Genomic DNA, 19,767 nt, shown 5'->3' with positions numbered 1-19,767 from the left:
ATCTAATAAAAGAAAGTAAACCAGGATTTATTATCCCTCTTTAACGTACATTTATTTTTCCTTTTGCCTAGTGCCTTCCCCTTCTGGGAAATGCTCTTCCAAGTCCCACCCACATCATGTGGCTCAAATAGAAGCTCTCTACCTTTTTACCAATCTCCCCTTCTTCATTCCCCTCTCTCCATACCCTCTTTGACCAACTTTGGACTCCTAAACTAAACTGGGTTAATCATTGTGCCCCACCTCCCTGACATAGTGATTGGTCTAGGATGCATAATTGAATTGGAGCTGGGCCAATTAGAGTATGTCCTGAGGGCTTTTCAAAATGAAGCTAGCCCCTCAGTTTCTCTCTGCAACCAACCAACGAGAAGTGAGTTNTTGCATAATTGAATTGGAGCTGGGCCAATTAGAGTCTGTCCTGAGGGCTTTTCAAAATGAAGCTAGCCCCTCAGTTTCTCTCTGCAACCAACCAACGAGAAGTGAGTTTCAGAGCTGCCAACAAGCAAAACCCCAACTGTGTGGCAGAAGTCCATCTGAGAAATCCCACCTGAGAAAGAAGCCGAAGGAGGTTGGAAAGAAACACCCTGACTGCATTCAAGGCCCTGGTTCCGCTTCTCCCCAGGCTCCCCTGCATCCTGGCCCTTCCTATGAATTGGCTGTGTGGCCAAATACCTTCCTCTTTTGTCCAAGCTGATTTGACCTCAGTTTCTATCTCTGGCAACCAAAAGAATGCTGACTAATATAGGATATAGGAACATTGAGCAACGTGATGGATGGTGAGCTCCAAGACAGTTTTACCAAAAACATAGATGTTCTGCATGTGGGCAGCTCTTCTCATGGACTGTTTGGTGTTTACTATATTAGAATCTACTCTATAAAGGCATTTTTGTGAGTGGAAAGTTACATATCTGTGTACCTGACATAGGGGTAAAGCTCAAACTTGAGATGTGAATGATGAAAGTATTTCTCTGTTGTGTTTTAGTTGAGAGCTCCATGGAGCATTATTCAAAACAGGAGAAGAATGGATTTTCTGGTCTTGATTGAAGGGGTCATGCCCTAGACACATGCCCTAGACACCAGGGGTGGAGATGACAGAAATGAATTTTTATTGCTGTCGTTAAGTAGGTTCTACACTCAATGCAGAGCCCAACACGGGGCTTGAACTCACCACCATGAGATCAAGATCTAAGCCAAGATCAAGAGTCAGATGCTCAACTGACTGAGCCATCCAGACACCCCCAGAAATGATATTTCATTAAAAATTCAAAGGACCTGATTGTACTTCTACCCTGGGGCAGCAGCTCCTGCCCAGTCCCTTCCAATCCTAAAAAAAGTTCTGCAGGAGTCACTATGTAGGCATAGCACATTTGTGTCCAAACAGTCATGTGAATAACCTATTGAATCCACACCATTCTGAAGCATTTTAGATTTTTTAACCGCTCCTTCTAATTTTCCTATGGTGACCACGCTTGTTCATCCTTTCCTTTTGTAAAGTTGTGCAATAACCTCCCAACTTCCTACTCTGTGAGGACTTCCTACTCTGACCAGGATGCTACCTAATCAGTGACTGAAACTGCAGGAGGAATATCAAGTTTTTATTTACATTAAACACTTACATGTTGTCTACATGTAAATGTAGAGTTACCTACATAAATCCAATTGATTTCTCTTCCTTAGGATGAAGAAATCTGAGTCATTATCATGCATAAAATGTTTAGCCAAATAAATTCATAAATGAATCTATTTTATTATGTATATTTCACAAACTTATGGGGATAAACACAAATCATTGCAATGCCAGCCATTGCAATGGTGTCAAAGACCCTCTCATAGCTCGCGCTTTCAGCCAGTTTCTAGACCCTGCATGATGGATGACGCCTGCACGCCACACACTCTTGCAGGTATACTGGGGGCTACTCAAAATTTGAAGGGAGAAGAGAACCAAAAGTGCAAAAGAACTGTCCTCTTGCCTGTAAGATCTCAGGATCCTTATTTCGGATACATATGAGGCAAGAGTCATGGAATTCTCGAATACTTGCATATTTTTCATGATGCCTTAACCCTTCTTCTGCACCTAATGCAGGTCTGGCACATAGTAGCTGCATTTAATTGGCTCCTGCCAGTTTGTGGGGTTGCTCAGCATCTGAAGCTCTTCTTAGGTATGGCAAATTCTCCTTCAGAATGAGATGTAGTATATGGCAGAAGCCACTTCCTGATCTAGAAGCAGCAAAGGCCCAAGGCACACTTTCCCAGACTCTGTCACAGCGGGATAAACACAAATCATTAGCTTCACTGTATTGTATAATGTCACCAAACACCAGAAAGGCCAAGCAGTTCCTCCAAGATTTACACAGCCAGTAAGTGGAAGGGTATAGAATCAAATGCTAGTGACAAGATCTCCACGCTATTCTTTCCATCATACCAAGTAGTCACTGGTTCCTGCCCCAACCTATAGGTTCTTGAGGCCCTATACTTTCAAAGCATACTGTCCCTTCACCTCACATCCTGACCTGCTTCCTTATTTCTTCTTTAATCCTTTGACCCAGACTGGTGTCCTAAAGCATGCTGAGTCTTTGCAGCTCAGCACCCAGATACAAATTGGCTTGAATGTTCCCATAGTATCCTGCCTGTGTGTGGGGGAAGGGGCTATATGCACATAGAGGCAATTATTTTCACATTTTCTCCTAGTTTTCAGCTTACCATACCAGTGCATGGTGGGGAGAGGAAGTTAATGGTCTTACATAGCCACATTTCTGCCCAATGGAAAGATCTGTTTTCAATTTGGATCCCAGTGGGGAAGCCACTCTTCCTATCAAAGTGAGTTCCTTAGAGGGTAAAATGGAGACAATGTTATCTGCTTGTTGCCACCTGATTGTTGATATTGTGAAGATAAAACCAAATGAAAAAGAATCCAGCAAAGGTCCTGGCATGCAGTAAGTACTCAAAAAATGTTGGCCCTTCCAGATTCCAAACTGCAAAAAAATACTTAATACGAAGATGCTTATTACATTATTTATGAAAACAAAATATTAGAAGTAACCTACATGCCACAATGAGAGAATGATTTTCATATTATGCATCTATTAAAAATGGTAGCAAAATAAATAAGCAAGAGTTATAAAAACTATGGGGGAAAGACTATAATGAAAAAAAGATGCAAAACTGTATGCAAACTATGTTTACAAATATGTAAAATATTCCTATGAAACAAGGTAGAAGAATAACACCAAAATGAAAACAAACTTTATCAGAAAGTCCCATAATCCATTACCCCAGAATCTTGCAATCAGATGAGCTCTGGCACTCAGAATTGTTTGGGGAGTTCCGTATAGAACCTCCAACACTCCTTAATCCAATGCACTAGTACTTTAGCAGGGAATATATGAATAGTGGTCCTAAGAGGAATAAACAGACCCTAAGTAGCCTCCCCTCAGTTCAGGACAGATGTCTCCATCAGAAAGTGCAGTTCAAGACACAGATTTGTCCACCAAATACGTTATAAAAAGCTTTTCAATTACTAGCACTTTGGGGATTTTAGAATTGCAGATAAGAAATTATTGACCTAAAGTACTTAAATATTAACCACCACATTGGTTCTGCCAAATGAACAATATTAAAAGCATAAAATGCAGGAACTGATGTTAGAAATACAATCACCAGTTTGCTTGAGTTCACTACTGTGGCAACAGCAATCTTCAATGCTTTCACCATTAGCCAGATTTCTAATCCAGACCCAGACAGCCTTAACTCATTGCTTTCTTTTGCACTTATTCTATCATGCCTGCTTGCTGACTCCTTTGTAGACACCTTATGCTATTATGTAGCAGAGGCAAAGACTTTTAACATCTACACATTGTTTAAGAGTAGCCTCTCCCCCCACTTTCTGCCATACAGTAATTGGTTAGTATATAATAATATTAATCGATTAGGCCCACAATGCCATTCTCATTCCTGACCTGTGCTTGATTTTTGTAGCCAGTGGTCAAAGTCCCATCATCAGGGCCTCAGGGAAACAGATCCAGAGACCGAGGTACAGAAGTACAAGGCAGGAGCCAAAGTCCAGGCAGATTTGGGGCATCAGCAGCAACAAAGGAGCTTGCTGTTGACTCAGCCTCAGTCTGCAAGCTTTTTTATTCATGTAGGAAGGCCAGTCAGGAGATAGGACTGTGAATAACTTGAGGATCCCTCCCTCCATCACCACTCCTTCCATCAGCTATCCCTGGGACTCACAACATGATTGCCCTCAGGGGTCAACATCACTTATGGGGTGTCCCACAGTTGCAGTGAGTTGCTCCCTGCCCCCAAAATGGCAAGAATCACTGGTTTAGATGGAGATCCTTTGGGAGGTGGGGTTCAGCATGCAGGATGCATAACCGGTTCCAAAGACTTTGATTTGGGGACATGTCCAAAGGCATAAGACAAATGGCAGCTCTCTTAGTAGTCTTACAAAAGGTGCTAGTAGTCTTATAACATTTAAAAAACATTATTATGAATGTTAAGTCATGCTTCCCTTGATATTCCTGCCATGAGAATATTCGGACAACTTGCCATTTGGTTGTTTGACATTTAATATATGCCATGAGCTACTTTTAAAGCTTTATTCTCCTTTGCCCTTTTCTCAGGCTCAACTCTATGTATCTTCCCAACTTCCTCCTTCCAGTCAAGACTTTTAAATAGGCCCCCAAAGGGAACTACATTGTCTGAGTTACTAATAAAGTCCCTGTTTACAGCCACCATGGTTACGTATGCGGCTCAGCAATAGCTGGGCAGCAGGTCCAAAGAACATGTATAAAATGATATCAGTGAGGAAGATTCTTTGGGGGGGGGAAATGGAACTGGTAGATTCTCTGATAATGGTGAGAGGCTTGAATGAAAGATAGTCCCAAAATTAAGCAAATGGAGAAAAGAATGAATTTTTAACTGCAGGAAAGATAAAAAGCTCTACAAGAAACAGATTGTAACATTATCACACAACTTGGCTTAACAGGAAACAATATTTTCATGGACATAATTCTTGATACAAACTAAATTTTAAAAATGTGATAACATTATATTGAGAGATTGTAGGGAAGGGAAGTGTATGGTAAGGGAGTTAGGTGTAAGTGCTAAGTCCTTATCGGACATACCAGGAAATCAATAAACGATGTCTAATATCGAGAAATCGGGAAAGAGTAGTATAAGCATATTTTGAAGAAATGTAAATATAATACCAGAAGAAACAATTAAATGTCAAAAATGGTGGCTTCTGATGAGCAAAACCGAAGGATAGAGGAGGTGAAGAGGAACTTTTGTTTGTCATTGTAAGCCTTTAAATAGTATTTGACTCTTTGATAACTATCTGCATGCAGTACTTTGATAAAAATAAATTTTAGGGGCACCTGGGTGGCACAGCGGTTGGGCGTCTGCCTTTGGCTCAGGGCGTGATCCTGGCGTTGAGGGATCGAGCCCCACATCAGGCTCTTCCGCTATGAGCCTGCTTCTTCCTCTCCCACTCCCCCTGCTTGTGTTCCCTCTCTCGCTGGCTGTCTCTATCTCTGTCGAATAAATAAATTAAATCTTTAAAAAGAAATAAATTTTCATTTTAAAAAAATGTGAAAATATGAAAGGCTGTGAAGAGAGAGCTTGCAGAAAAAGAACTACACACAATCCTTAAGCATATGGAAAAGTGTTTGAGCTTATTACAAATAAGAGAAATAAAGGCTGCTTGGGTGGTTCAGTTGGTTAAGTATCTGACTCTTGGTTTCAGCTCAGATCGTGATCTCGGGGTTGTGGGATGGAGCCCCAAGTTGTGCTCTAAGCTCCACAGGGAGTCTGCCTGAGATTCTGTCTCTCCCTCTGCCCCTCCTCTCTCTCAAATAAATAAATAAATAAATATTTTTTTAAAAAAATAAGAGAAATGCAAATTAAAACAGATACTATTTCTCATCTGTCAGATTGGGAAAAATCCAAAAGTTGGAAGCCATCCTCTTTTGGCAAGCCTGTGGGGAGTACAAAACGACTGAACCCCTATCAAGGAGAATCTGGCATATCCACTTAAACTGCAGATGCATTTCTCCTTGACTCAGAAAACCCTCTTCTAGAAATGCCCCCAGATACTCCTGCACGCATATAAAATGACATGCTATTCATTACAACATTGTTATATAGCAAAAGATAAGAAACAATCCAAATGTCTGTCAACAGGGGACTGGTTAAATAAACTATGGTTCAATCACTCCATGGAAAATATTTATGTTTTCAGTGAATAAAGGGAAAAAAAACTTACACAATTTAACAGCCAGCTCCCAGGCCCTCCCAAGCACGGGGAGCTATGTCGGAAGCCTCTCAGACAGAGCAGACTCTCTGCCCTTCCGAAGTGTGTGCATAAAAGGAACTTGGCTCCCAACCCCTTTCAAAACCTTAGAAACAAAGCAAGACAGGCGGTGAGGCAATGTCTGACTTCATACCAGTCCTAGGTCCAAATCCCACTTGGTCACTTTATTAACTGAGACACTCAGCGCTTTGGTTCCTCATCTGTAACAGGGATAAAATTCCCTCCCTCACAGGGTTGCTACGGGACAGTGTGTGTGACACAGGTGGCACAGAGTTCCGCTCCTAGTAAGTGCTCAGTGACAGACATCATTATTAATAGTAGTACTGGAAAAAAAATCCTGTCTCTAGGACTGTGTTCATTATAGGAGGAAAGTCATCTTGGGAATACCAAGGTAAGAATCAAAAGTCACTGCTCTGAAGAAGAGAATAGAAGGAATTTCCCTCCAGGACCAGGCAATTTTGGAAGCAACTCTTCATCCCCAGGCAGACATGCACACCGTGTGGGAGCCTCCAGCATCTCATTGCCACCACCTCCTCTCAGGGCCGGTAGACACTTTCCCTATGTATCCCGCATCAGCGCGGCGGGAAGGACCTGGGGCCAAACACCTTCCATTTACGATGAGAAACCCAAGGACCAGAGGAACCAGCGATGTACTTGAGAGCACACAGCCAGCGATCATGTTCCATGGCCGGGCCGAGCCACTAACTAAATTGCTAATCGGGTATATCATTGTGTGACAGCCATTTTCCAGTGATTCAAAACAGAATGAATACTCAGGATGGGTACTCAGGACCTCGAGCCAAGTTGACTCTCATTCACTTCTGAAAGTGGTTGTGATGAATGTGAAAGCCATGCTCCAAAACCGGTGGGTAAGTAATGTGTTTATCTGTGTCAACCCATCTTTATGGCTGTGCCTACACGTTACCTTTTGTATACTTCCTGTGGATTGAAGCCCCAAATTTAGGGGCAAATTGTATTGCAGTAAAAACAAGGATTTCTAGAATGTGCCCAATCCCTGCTCTAGCAATGATTACATATGTAAAGCTGGGTTTCCATTTCCTCATCTGTAAAAGGGAACATCAACCACCTTCACCGCACTGCTGCAAAAATAAAATCAGATAACTATGTCTGTCTGGCACATAGCAGGCACAACTTCCCACCGACCCAGGTGTCCCCTTGCCTTGTCTACATATGAGACCTAATCAATTCCACAACAACCCATTGACCCTGCTCTTTGAAACCCAAGGAAAAATTTCCGTCTAAACATCTCAGAAAAATGAAAAAAACAAAATAGTTTTCATGATGTTTACATAGGTAAATGTTTTTTAATTAACTCAGCCTGAGCCAAGAATTAAGAAGAATCTCATTAAAAAGAATTACAAAAGCGTTTCTTTTTCAAGTTCCCCAAATACCTTCTTCATCCTCATTTCCCTTGGGGACTGGTTCCCACCACATCTACAGTGATCTGGAGAACTCTGGATCCAGCCCTATTCACTGCATTCCTGATTCTCCCACCTTCCTGTCTCAGGCATTTGCTCGTGGTAAACACTCAATAAATGGTTCTAAGCTGAGCCAAACAGAATGAGGTGAAGAATTTCAACAAAGACATACTGAGCATCTACTATACCCTAGGCACTGTATAAGAGCCTTTTCCCTCTCATATTTAATTATCACAACAATCCAGAAAGGTAAACATTGTCCCCAGCTTACAGATGACAAAACAGAAACTAAGAGCATGCAGTGACTTGACTTGAATCCCAGTGTCAGGAAGGGCAGGACAGGATGGAGCTCAGGTCCCAAAGTGTGTTATAACTGGGAGCCCCCCGCTGCAAAAGCACCTTTATTACTGCTTTCTTTTCCAATCTACCCCCTGTGCACAACAAGAAGCCCCTAATTTTCAGCAAGTCATCTGATAATTCCAAAAGAGGGGACACAACCTTTTCTCTACCTCTAGTGGTGAAAAAAGACAACATCATGTTTCCAACACACTAGTCAGATCAAGCAGGAAAAAATCCCCATGACTTCAGTAATTTTCCATCCTCTGGAACAAAGACACATATACAGAAGATTCACCATAATATATAAACATTGCTTTTTAAATGATACCAATCTCTCTTTTAATATGCCTCCAACCCTAAAATCTAAGGTTTAATAGCTTCCTTTCTTGTATCTCGAATAGACACACAAACCTAAATAGATATACAAACCATACATACAACAACGGCAACCTAGCTAGATTGAGCTCTCACGTCGATCCTGATTTTCCTTACAACCTGCACCCAATTTGACTGTAATCCTAGATGGGCTGACCTGAAATAGTTGCTGGCCGCAGCAAGCACCACGCGGTGGCAGGAGAATTCCTGAATGTCCACACACAAGATGACATCGGTCAGAGCGTTTTCCACGCGAAGGGTGTCCAGACCATTCTGCAGAATTAAGGAGAGTCCCGTGTCATCGAATTTTACCTTATCCCCATTTAAGATTTCTACCAGGTCTCCCCTTTTCTGGGAGGGTTCATCTGTAGAAGGTGCCAGGGGCCCTTCCAAACTCTTCTCTACCACATCACCCATGGTCCAGGCGCCCCTTTGTCCTGCCATCAACATCCAGACTGAAGGAGCGCCCAAGCTTCAGGCAGGTCACATTGCAGAAGCTGAGCGGATTTCCTGTGCAGAGCCCTCCACTTATCACCAGCTGTCACACACACACAACAGGAAGTCTCGTACTTTCTCATCCTGTTACTACAAACGCCAGTAACTTCTATTCTTCTTCTTTCTGTAAGTCAACAAAAGGTTAGAAATTACTTAGAACGGGTGTATAGAAAGGGGCTCCAGGAGAGAAGGGGTGGCTTCTCAGGGTCTACTATTACTGCTGTGAGGTTATTTTGGTCCATCTCCCCCTCATATCTGTGAGCAGGAAGCCTCTGATTTTGGTTATTACATTTGTACTTCTGGTGTTTTATAACCGAGGTTGTCAATGATAGGATGGGCAGGGAACATTCTATGATCTTCCCCCTCCCTCTTCTCAGGAGTCTGAGACCCCATGATAAGCCCCCACCCAGTCCCTTGGGAACTTTGGAAAACCCGCTTATCGCTGGCCGCCTCGTTTATATCAGCACTGCGCATCTTCTGCCTTTGTCTTCCTCCGCTGCGCAGGGGAAAACAATGTCATGGCAAATATTAATGTTCTCCCCCGCAAGAAAGTCTATTGTTTCAGATATGTCTCTGGGGACAGAGGAGAAATGAGAGTCTCCAGAAACTCCATCCCCAGGGGCTTCTCTCTTAGTAGACTAATCAGGGTAGGTCAACACCAGATTACCCTAGCAAGTCTCAACTCAAATTGGCCTGATCTCACTCAGCATCTAGTGGTTACATATCTAGTGGTCCACCATGAAGTATCTTTGCTATCTCTGCAGGTCTCTGTTAAATAATAATAACTACCTTTTCATAAACTCCCACTATATTACAGATTAGAGAATTTAACTTATTTTAATGTATTTTAATCCTTATAAGAACTCAATGGGGCAGATAGGATTTTCCTCATTTTACAGAGAAGGAAACTGAAGCTCTGCTCAAGCAAGTGGTGGGACCTAGATCTGTTTGGCTGCAAAGCCCCCGTTTCCCCCACCACCATCAGGCTACAAGAGCTGTAACATCATGTTGGTCCTGACTCCCCGCATCTCCCACAGAGAGAACCTTAGGGCTTGCCTGCCACGGCTGCTCCAGTCCACAGCGCCTCACCAAAGTGGCCTCTGCTGTCTCGTTCCTGCTCTTATGCGCCGTCTAGCAGTGGGGAGCAGTGACTGAGCCCTTCCAGGGGTCCCGGTTCTGTCTCAGCTCTTCTTCTCCTCCATGGATGCTCACTCCTAATGTCAGCACCTTTGTTATCTCCCCTCCACCAGACTTGTGCTGTATCCAGAGCTCTGTCAATCAAGATGCTTTGGCCTCAAGAACAGAATAGGCCATCAAAAGTGGTTTAAACAATAGAAGACTCACATTATAAGAAGCCAGAGGTATGGAGTCCCAGGTTAATCCAGATGCTCATCCTTCTGTGTCATAAAGGACACAGAATTTTTCCATTTTCCCATTCTGTCATACTCTCAGTGTGATGGAGATGCCCCCTCAACATCACATAATAGTTGTCACAGTACCAACCAGTCCAAATGCAGGAAGAAGGGCAGGGCTCTTCTCCTTCAGCTGTTTTTACCAGAAAGAGGATATTTCCTAAAATCCCCATCAGACTTCTCCTAGGTCACCTGACGACCTCAGACCAAGCTCCAGGAAATATAAATGGAATAGCATGATTGCCTTGCACCAAACATGATTCATCTACTGGCTTGAGTCCACTTTCCCCAAGAACAAGGATCTGATAGCCAAACAAAATCAGGACCTGTTAGCACAGAGGAGGGGCAAGTGCTGGTGTGTGGTTAGCCTCCTAAGCCCACCACAGGGAACATGAGCAACACTGACTCTTCCCACAGGCCTCGACTGGGAGGAGCTCAGCACTTCCACCTCCATGACTCTCACTGCCACCTCTGGTAGAACTGAGACTAACATATGACCCAATTCCTCTCATGGCATCTCGTCACCCAGAACACCTCAAAGTATAGACAACACTGACCATGTTCAGCTCCACTCCAACCGCCCCCCCATTAAAATAAAATAAGAATAACTCAATTCTCCATTCACGATGGATCTTGTTCACCAAGTTCCCTTATTATTTTTCATATAACTCCAAACCCACCTGCCCCATTCCCTTGACATAAGCAGATAACTGTTACTGTCCCCCCCACCCCTACATCTTCCTAGTAGGGATGCATGTACAGACTTGTACCGTAGATGTGATAATGTCTACAATTATTTAGTGCAAAGGAAAAAAACACAACCAGTTTGACATCCATGTCAACCTGGATATGCTCTGAGATTTAGTATGAACTGATAAAGATTCTTTATAGTTACAAGCAAAATAACTCTGTTCTGTGGAAGTTTTATTTTCCCTACCAAGCAACAAAATGTACAAGCCCCTGGCAAAAGCTTTCATACTGAGAAAACAATCTAATTATAACTTACTAGGCTGGTTGGCTTTACAGTGCTTGAAAGGAATAGGTTCTGTCCCCATGCAAATGGGTAGCTTCACGCAAGGGAAATCTCTACTCCTAAAACCACAGGTTGCCCCTTCTGACCCCAGTCAACTGCCTTCTCTAACACAACTTATAGTGATAGAAACAAGTCTTAAGTCAGCTACAAAGGAAGAGCCTCTGGTCCCTCATGTTAACTGATTACTACTAAAGCAATCACTTATTGAGTATTGACTACATTTCGAGAACTATGAGAGGCACTTTATGAACTCTGATGCACTTAATCTTGCCACCAATCCAGTGCAGTTAAGTTATGATCTCCATTTTAGAGACATGAAGACAGATAAGATCACATAATCGGTATCATGTCCATATCCCCTCAGTTCATGCTGGAGGTCACCCACAGACAGTTCCTATAAGCACGCCAAAAGCCCCACTCTGCCTGAGAGTGTTCTCCAGTTGTAAGAGCATGTGGGCTCATGAGAAGTGCTCCCAAGAGTGACCTGCAACTGAGAACCAGGAGTTGGTAGATAAAAACACTAGCGTCCTGTCTCTTGGTGGGACAATGCTAAAGTGTGTTCTGCCCTATCAGAAGACTCTCAGAGGTTTGAGCTCTAGTTGCCCACAGTAGTAACCCATTCCCCTCTAAGGGAGGGAAGCCTCTGATGCCATTTGCTTAAATTCCAGGGAAGGAAAGGAAAAGTAAAGACTGCTCCCCCTCCCCAGAGAGGCTCTGTTTACATTCCAGAATAAAGGTTTCTCTCTCAGGAGGAAGAATATGAGGAGGAAACAGACCCATGTGCCTGCTGCCCTATCTAAGTTCTGAGTCTCATAATTTCAGCATTCATCTCTTATGGTGCAACCCCATTGTACACTCAGGGCAACATCAGGCTTTTGTCGCATTATCTATAGAGACAGGGATGCAGGGAACTGGTAAGAAGATGGTCTGTGCATAATAAATGATCTTTTCTCTGATTCAGAGACTTCGTATTTCCTGTCAGAAAAAAAATTGAGGGGCGCCTGGGTGGCACAGCGGTTAAGCGTCTGCCTTCGGCTCAGGGCGTGATCCCGGCGTTATGGGATCGAGCCCCACATCAGGCTCTTCAGCTATGAGCCTGCTTCTTCCTCTCCCACTCCCCCTGCTTGTGTTCCCTCTCTCGCTGGCTGTCTCTATCTCTGTCGAATAAGTAAATAAAATCTTTAAAAAAAAAAAAAAAGAAAAGAAAAAAAATTGAGATATATACATACATACACATTTAACAAGCAGCTCATTTTATTTATTTATTTATTTATTTAGGAGTGGGGAGGGGAGAGGAAGAGGAAGAGAGAGAATCTTAAACAGGCTCCACACCCAGCGCAGAGCCTGACACGGAGCTCCATCTCACAGTCCTAAGGTTATGACCTGAGCCAAAAGCAAAAGTTGAAGCTTAGGGGCGCCTGGATGGCTCAGTTGGTTGAGTGCCTGACTCTTGGTTTTGGATCGGGTCATGATCTCACCATGGTCAGATGGAGCCTGCGTGGGGCTCTGCGCTCAGTGTAGAATCTGCTTCAGATTCTCTCTCACTCACTCTCTCTCTCAAAAAATAAAATCTAAAAAAAAAAAAAAAGTTAGAAGTTTAGCCGACTGAGCCACCCAGGTACCCCAACATGCAGTTCATTTTAATTTGATTTCTCCAGGATGAGCCACAACAGGTGTGGGAGGGTAGAACCAGCAGAAGGAACAAAGTACTTCAGGGTCTAAATACTACTGAGGGAGACCTAAACTTCATACTTTCCTGCTGCCTGCAAAATTTATCCTTCAGGATAAATGTCTTTCCTGCTTTTATGAAGTTTCCCCAATATACCTACATTTATTGCAAGCCCTGCATGTGTACTCCCTGCCCTGCTCATGCTTGTATGGATGCACTAAAGCACTGTATTATCACTACCCGGCTACTCGTGTGCCTCCCCCAGCAAGCTGTAAGCTCAAGTGAAGTCATCTTATATCCCAGAACCTGGCACAAGCGCAGTTACATATGCTTCAGTCAAGAAATACGGGGGGGATAGACGAATTTCATGGTTGGATGAGAGAATAATCAAAAACTGGAAGAAGAGCTCTGCCTTGATAGCCAGTGGCTCTCCTACAGGAGTTCCTGAATGCCTGAGGTAATGTGTGAGCTCACCTGGGAGGACAAGAAGAATTTATGAGGGAAAAGGGAGAGGGTAAAGGCTTTCCAGGAAAAAGGAGGAATGAACACACCAAAAGTGTAAAAGAACAAGGAGTATCTGGAGAACTTACAAACCATTAGGTACAACTGGGAGACAAAGTGTGTGAGCGGGGTATGGTTGGAAAATGGGATACGACAGTAAGACACCAGACCAGAGGGAGCCGCCCCGGCCCCTCTCTTGGGCCGGGTTCCTGAGTCGCTGCCATGCGACCCCCATATCCCTGTGAATAAGCGAGCGGTGCGGAGCATGCAGGCTGTGGGCTTGCAGCCTGGGCACCGCCTCTGCACCTCCCCCCCACCCAGGGCCTGCCTGCCACCATCTGGGGGGTTGAGGGCAGGTGCTGTTGGCCTGATGCTATGTGGGCTCCGCTGGGCTCTCTGTGCATTAACTCCCAGAAAAACATGAATGGACAGCAACAGAAAATGGTATTGGAACAGTGCGAATCAGCAATTTTGTACGGGAAGTTGTTTACTGTAGGCTGCCTGAAGTTGGGGCAAAATTGGAAAAACAAGATGAGTTTGGAGCCTTGGAAACTGTGAAAACTGCTAGTGAACTCTCTCCTCTATGAGAAGTAACTGAAATCAATGAAGCTGTTGCAGAAAATCTGGGAATGTCAACAAATCTTGTTATGAAGATGGTTGGCTGATCAAGATACACTCAGTAATATTTCAGAACTGGATGAATTAATAAGTGAAGAAGCATATGAGAAATACATAAAATCTATTGAGGAGTGAAAACGGAACCCCTAAGTAAACAACTTAATCTAGCATAGAAATCTTAAATTAGTGGTGCATGGAGGATTTAAAAATCACAACTTCTAGCAATGCCAATGGAAAAAGAAAGTACTTGCAACAATGTTCATGGAAGAAAACACCCCTTGACTTTCTAATGATTGCAGATAAACACAATATGCATCTTTTTGCAACACCCTATGATTTTTAGGCCAGGCTCCAGTTGTAATAGAATCCTGAAATTATGTGTGGTTAAAAACTCGTTATAAAAATTATGTAATTCAAGAATAACATTGTAATCTTAAACCTTAGGGAATATTGTAACTTGCTTACATCTATCCCTGGATTGGGGTCAAAATACTTAAATGATCTTTCCATTGGAAATAATTGGCAGTGGAGAAAGGTTTGTTAGTTGCATAGCATCAGATAAAGAGCAATACTATCTTAATTTTGCAATATACTGTGCTTGCTGGTGCCATTTTTATACAATGAAGCAACAGCTTTACAAAAAGATAAATAGTTTAATAATAAAATAGTCAACTCCTTCCTTTAAAAAAAAAGAGAGAGAGAGCAAGCCAGTGAGGGAATTTGGACTTATGCCCTCTGGCAGTGATACTGAAACTGGAGCAGGCATCAGCATAAACTGGGTCCCAACCCCAGACTTTCTAATTTGGTGGGTCTGGAGTGGCATCTGAGAATTTGCATTTCTAACTCCAGATGATGCAGATGCTGCTGGTCCTGGTCCCAGGTCCATCCTTTGAGAACCACTGTCATATGTGAATCTGTCGGAGGCTCTGCAGGTGTTTAATAAAGGGGAAAAGAAGGACTCTGATATGGGATTTGGAAGGCCATCGGGTGGAAGAAACTAGAGGATGACTCCAGTGAATCAAATAAGAGCCAACAAAAAACAGTTACAGGAAGGCCACTTGGAGCCCAATTTGAAGAATTCTCATATCCTTAGAGTCATCCCTGTCTGGCTTACAACTACTTCAAACAAGTAGTCTGTAGATCATGAAATAAACCCAGATGATTAAGTGACTTCCCCAAAGTCACACAGCTAGTCGGTAGCTGAAATGGGGCAAGAATTCAGGACTGGCAGCTCCTGAGCCACTGCTTTATCCACCCCAGCCTCAAGTAGGATGATCAAGATTTTGCATGTATCTTGCTTGTAAGTGGGAGGTAACTGGAATATCCACCCATGCCTCAAACAAGAGTAGCCTTACCTTCTGTCCTGTGATCGTCTTCGGGTTCCACTTAATGGCTGAGGATCCAGAGGACAGAGACCCTGCAGCTTCTACCTCAGATCATGTTCACCTGTGAATCCCCAGCTCATGGGTGGAGCACCCCAGCCTCTCCCACTCCCATCCTACAGACACTGTGGCCTGGTCTCTCTTCCCTGCCTAATTCAAAGCTGCCCAAGGCTCCTAGACTCCTGCCTGTCAAACGCTAGCCCTGGGCCTCTGAGGCCAACTCCTCTTGACAACCTTGCCCCAGCTTAATAATTACAAAAGATAAAAGCTTTCATGAAGAACAGTGAGCTGGGGGCCTGCCTGAGTCCGAAACAGGAAGCTGGGAAGTTGCATGAGAAGGAGCATAAGGCTGATCTAAGTGGGGAGCCCAGAAACCAAAATCTGAATACAGGGTGAAGTCTAACACCAACTGTTTCATCATTTAAATCTGGAGGTGATTATTTTTTAAATATCTGTCAAGGTTTTATTTTCTCTTACAAATGCCACATATAGCAAACACTTTCCACAGCATAACTTTACAGTTTTTAGTCAACATAATGAAAGACTGGTCATGTATTGGTTATAGTTTTCCCAAACTCTATTCAAAGCCACCTAGCCAGGTCCCTGGGCATCACTCTGGAATGTCTTCTGCAGACCTGAACTTAAGGAAGATCTACCTGGTGGGGTAGTTCTGAGCAACCTCTCTCTGAAACAATGTCCACAAAATAGGAGTCAAAATTTGGAAGTGAGCTCAACCAAACCTGCTGCAAGCCCTTAGGTGGACCCAAGGGGCCAATGGCAAAAATTAAGACTGACCTTCAACAAATGGCAAAAATCAAAGAAGTTTATCTGTAATACACCAGTCCATATCCCATATGTTTCTATTTTTTAAATAACTTTTGTTACTTTTTTCTGATTATAAAACAATAATAAACCATCTTCTTGAAACTTGGAAAGTTCAGGAAAAAAAATCAAAGTTAACATTTGATGTGCTGAAATAGACTTAAACTGACTAGAGAGACAGAGTTGCATATATTTCTTCCCAACTTCAAGTTCAGAGATATTATGCTAGTTGAAATTGGCCATGATAGGAGTATTTACACCACAGAAATTGGTAAATGCTATAAATCAGCACCTTTTTGTCTGTCTGTCTGTTGGTTGGTTGGTTGGTTTGAAATCCAGTTATTAAACATTTACCAGCCCCTGAATGATATACAACCTTTCCCTTTAGACTGTGGAGGTCCTGAGGTTACTTTGAATATGGACACTCTTCAGCTCCAGTTAAGGCTCTACTACTGGATTTCAGAGAAATTCTACTTAAATCCCCCTTTTCTCAAGGTAGCTTGATTGATCCTCTGCTCCTTACATCCAAATGGGCTTCCCTGGAACAGAAACAGCAGTACCAGGAGCTCCTCTGTCTGACCCTCACACTTACCACCGTATCACCCTTCCTCTAGATTCCAATGTTGGCCCCACCTCCAAGCACTCACTATAGAATCACATCTGCAGCCTTTCAAGCTTCTACACCGGCCCTGATGGCAATTCCAGTTTTCTCATATAGGGAATTTCCCAACAGATACTTATTTTTGAACCACTTAACTTCATGTAGCCTCTCACTCATTGTCCCATTGTGGTTTTCTGTCCCAATTCACCTCTTATCCAGGGTTGCTCAAGATATTAGGAGGCTTTTTTCTTTTCTTTTCTTTTTCTTTTATTTTCTTTACCAGAACTGCCGTATTCCAATAGTTCACCAAAATGACTAACACAAAAGGAAAGAAGAGCGGCCCCCACTATATATTCTCTAGGCCTTTAAAAAACATGGGCTTGTTCTTTTTTGAAGCAGTGCCATTCCCTTATGTCTACAATATCACCTTTTTTCTAGATATGGGTGTATGTGGCTAAAGGAATGGCAATGCTCAAAAAGGGGCATGTTTGCATGGCAAAACTGGAAGAGTCTACAATATTACCCAGCATGTTGCTGGCATTGCTATAAACAAACAAGTTAAGGGCAAGATTCTTGACAAGAGAATTAATGTATATATTGAGCATATTAAGTACCCTAAGAGCCAAGATAGCATCCTGAAATATGTGAAGGGAAATGATCAGAAAAAGAAGGAAACCATAGAGAAAAATACTTAGGGTCAACTTGTTGGAGAAGAGGAAAATTTTATCCCTAGCCTGCTTGGTTCTTTTGGCTTGTGTAATAATTAAATTGACATAAGACAGATCAACAGGAGAAAAAAAATTTAGGGGTGCCTGGGTGGCTCAGTTGGTTAAGCATCTGCCTTAGGCTAGGCTCATGATCCCAGGGTCCTGGGATTGAACCGCATTCAGGCTCCCTGCTCCATGGGGAGCCTGCTTCTCCCTCTCCCTCTGCCTGCTGCTCCCCCTGCTTGTGCTCTCTCTCTGTCAAATAAATAAATAAAATGTTTTGAAAAAAACAAATTTAATTCATATGTATGGAGACTCATAGAGATAGGACCTAAGACGTAACAGGCAACTTTATACTTTCTAGACAAAGAAATAATAAATTTCTGACAAATTGATAAGACAAACTTAGTTTGGGTATTAATTAGTGGAGAATCTATGCAGAGTTTGTTTACATGGTCTTCTTGGCCCTCAATTTCAAACCTCTGACTTTAAGGATGTCTCTATACTTCCTGGTACAAACAAGTTACCTTTCACATGAAAGACATATTTCCTGCTGTCTGGAGACAAAGGAAGGTCAGACTGTTTCTCTAGCACTGGCTGTTTCTTAAGTAACTTCAGTTCAGAAAAATCAATATGCCACTGTGGCCCATCTTGGCACACAGCCTGCCCTGAGCCCCAACAAACTGAAATCCTGCCTGCTCCAACCAGAGAAGTGCACTTTATGAAAATCAATGGAAAGGAGCCTGAACTTCTAGAACCCATTCCTTATGGCATAATAGGTGTTAAAAAAAATCTCTGGACTGTTTAAAAAAAAAAGTATTAAGGGCTCTGGTGGCAGCCCTCAGGATTGAGGTTTATGAAAGAATGTTAGCCCTGGGAATAAGCTGGAGGAGAGAGGCAAAACTCCAGTCCTGAAGGAATAGCAATACCAAACATGGTACCTAGAGGACTAAGGACTAGAGATAGGCATAAGGTTAAAGCAAGATCTGCTGATTATGGTTTATTGAAAGGATTTTAAAAATAGGTCAATGTCTCAGTATCTTTATCCATAAATCGGTGATAGTAGTCTCCACCTCCATGTGTTTGTGGGGTAATGAATAAATACATGTGAAGCCTTTAAAATGATGTCTGGCAGGGGCGCCTGGGTAGCTCAGTAGGTTAAGTGTCTGACTCTTGATTTTGGCTCAGGTCATGATCTCAGAGTTTGAGGTCAAGTCCCGTGTAGGGCTCCACATTGGGCATGGAGCCTGCTTGGGATTCTCTCTCCCTCTGCCCCTCCCCCACATTCCTCTCTCTTGCCCTCTCTAAAAATATTAATAAAATTAAATAAATAAAATTTTTGAAAAATGATGTCTGACATATATGAAGCCCTACGTAAGCATTAGATATTATTATTCAAATCTTTCCATATAAAACAAAGTATGTGTATTTCAGTCTAAATCTGGCTTCTGGCTTCAGACCAAAAACTCCTTTAGCACAATGGCCTTTGTTAGTACCTACAGGCTGTCTATTGTCCTCATGTTATCTTGGATAATTTCCACATAATCAGTATAGAGAGGTCCATAGACCACCATCTCCCCAGAGAAATAAACATTCCCATCACTCTACCCTGTGCATCAAAAATATTATTCTACCCAGAGTCACAACAATTCATAGAAGAATTTATCTACTGGAAAATTCTTCCCAGAAGTAACCTAGTCTAATCAGAGGCATATTATTTCAATTACATTAATATATATAATATACAATATATGCTAATTATAAATACAGTTAACCCTCAAACAACACAGGGGTCAGGAACACCAAACCTTGTGCAGTTGAAAATCCAAATATAACTTTTGACTCACCCCCAAAACTTAATTAGTAGCCTACTGTTGACCAAAAGTCTTACCAATAATATATTTGATTAACATGTAATTTACACATCATATGTATTATATACTATATTCTTACAATAAGGCAAGCTAGAGAAAAGAAAATGTTACTAATAAAATCATAAAAAAGAGCACTGCACTACAAAAAATCTGCATATAAGTGTACCCATGCAGTTCAAACCCAAGTTGT

At 42.5% G+C, this 19,767-nt stretch overlaps 1 protein-coding gene across 2 annotated transcripts in view; it reads right to left on the bottom strand.

The window, feature by feature from the left end:
* KLHL6 (kelch like family member 6) overlaps positions 1 to 9,089 on the bottom strand; it is an 82,438-nt gene extending 73,349 nt beyond the window's left edge. For both annotated transcript variants that reach the window (XM_011220347.3, XM_002915705.4), the window contains exon 1: positions 8,621 to 9,089. In XM_011220347.3, coding sequence (XP_011218649.2) covers positions 8,621 to 8,913 — 293 coding nt within the window. In that variant the 5' untranslated portion in view covers positions 8,914 to 9,089. The remainder of the gene's footprint in view (positions 1 to 8,620) is intronic.
* Between the last annotated feature and the right edge of the window lie 10,678 nt (positions 9,090 to 19,767).

The sequence above is a fragment of the Ailuropoda melanoleuca genome, chromosome 1, assembly GCF_002007445.2.
Source record: "Ailuropoda melanoleuca isolate Jingjing chromosome 1, ASM200744v2, whole genome shotgun sequence".
Lineage (NCBI taxonomy): Eukaryota > Metazoa > Chordata > Mammalia > Carnivora > Ursidae > Ailuropoda > Ailuropoda melanoleuca.
Note: the sequence above shows the minus strand (reverse complement) of the source record. Positions and strands in the feature narration are given on the sequence as shown.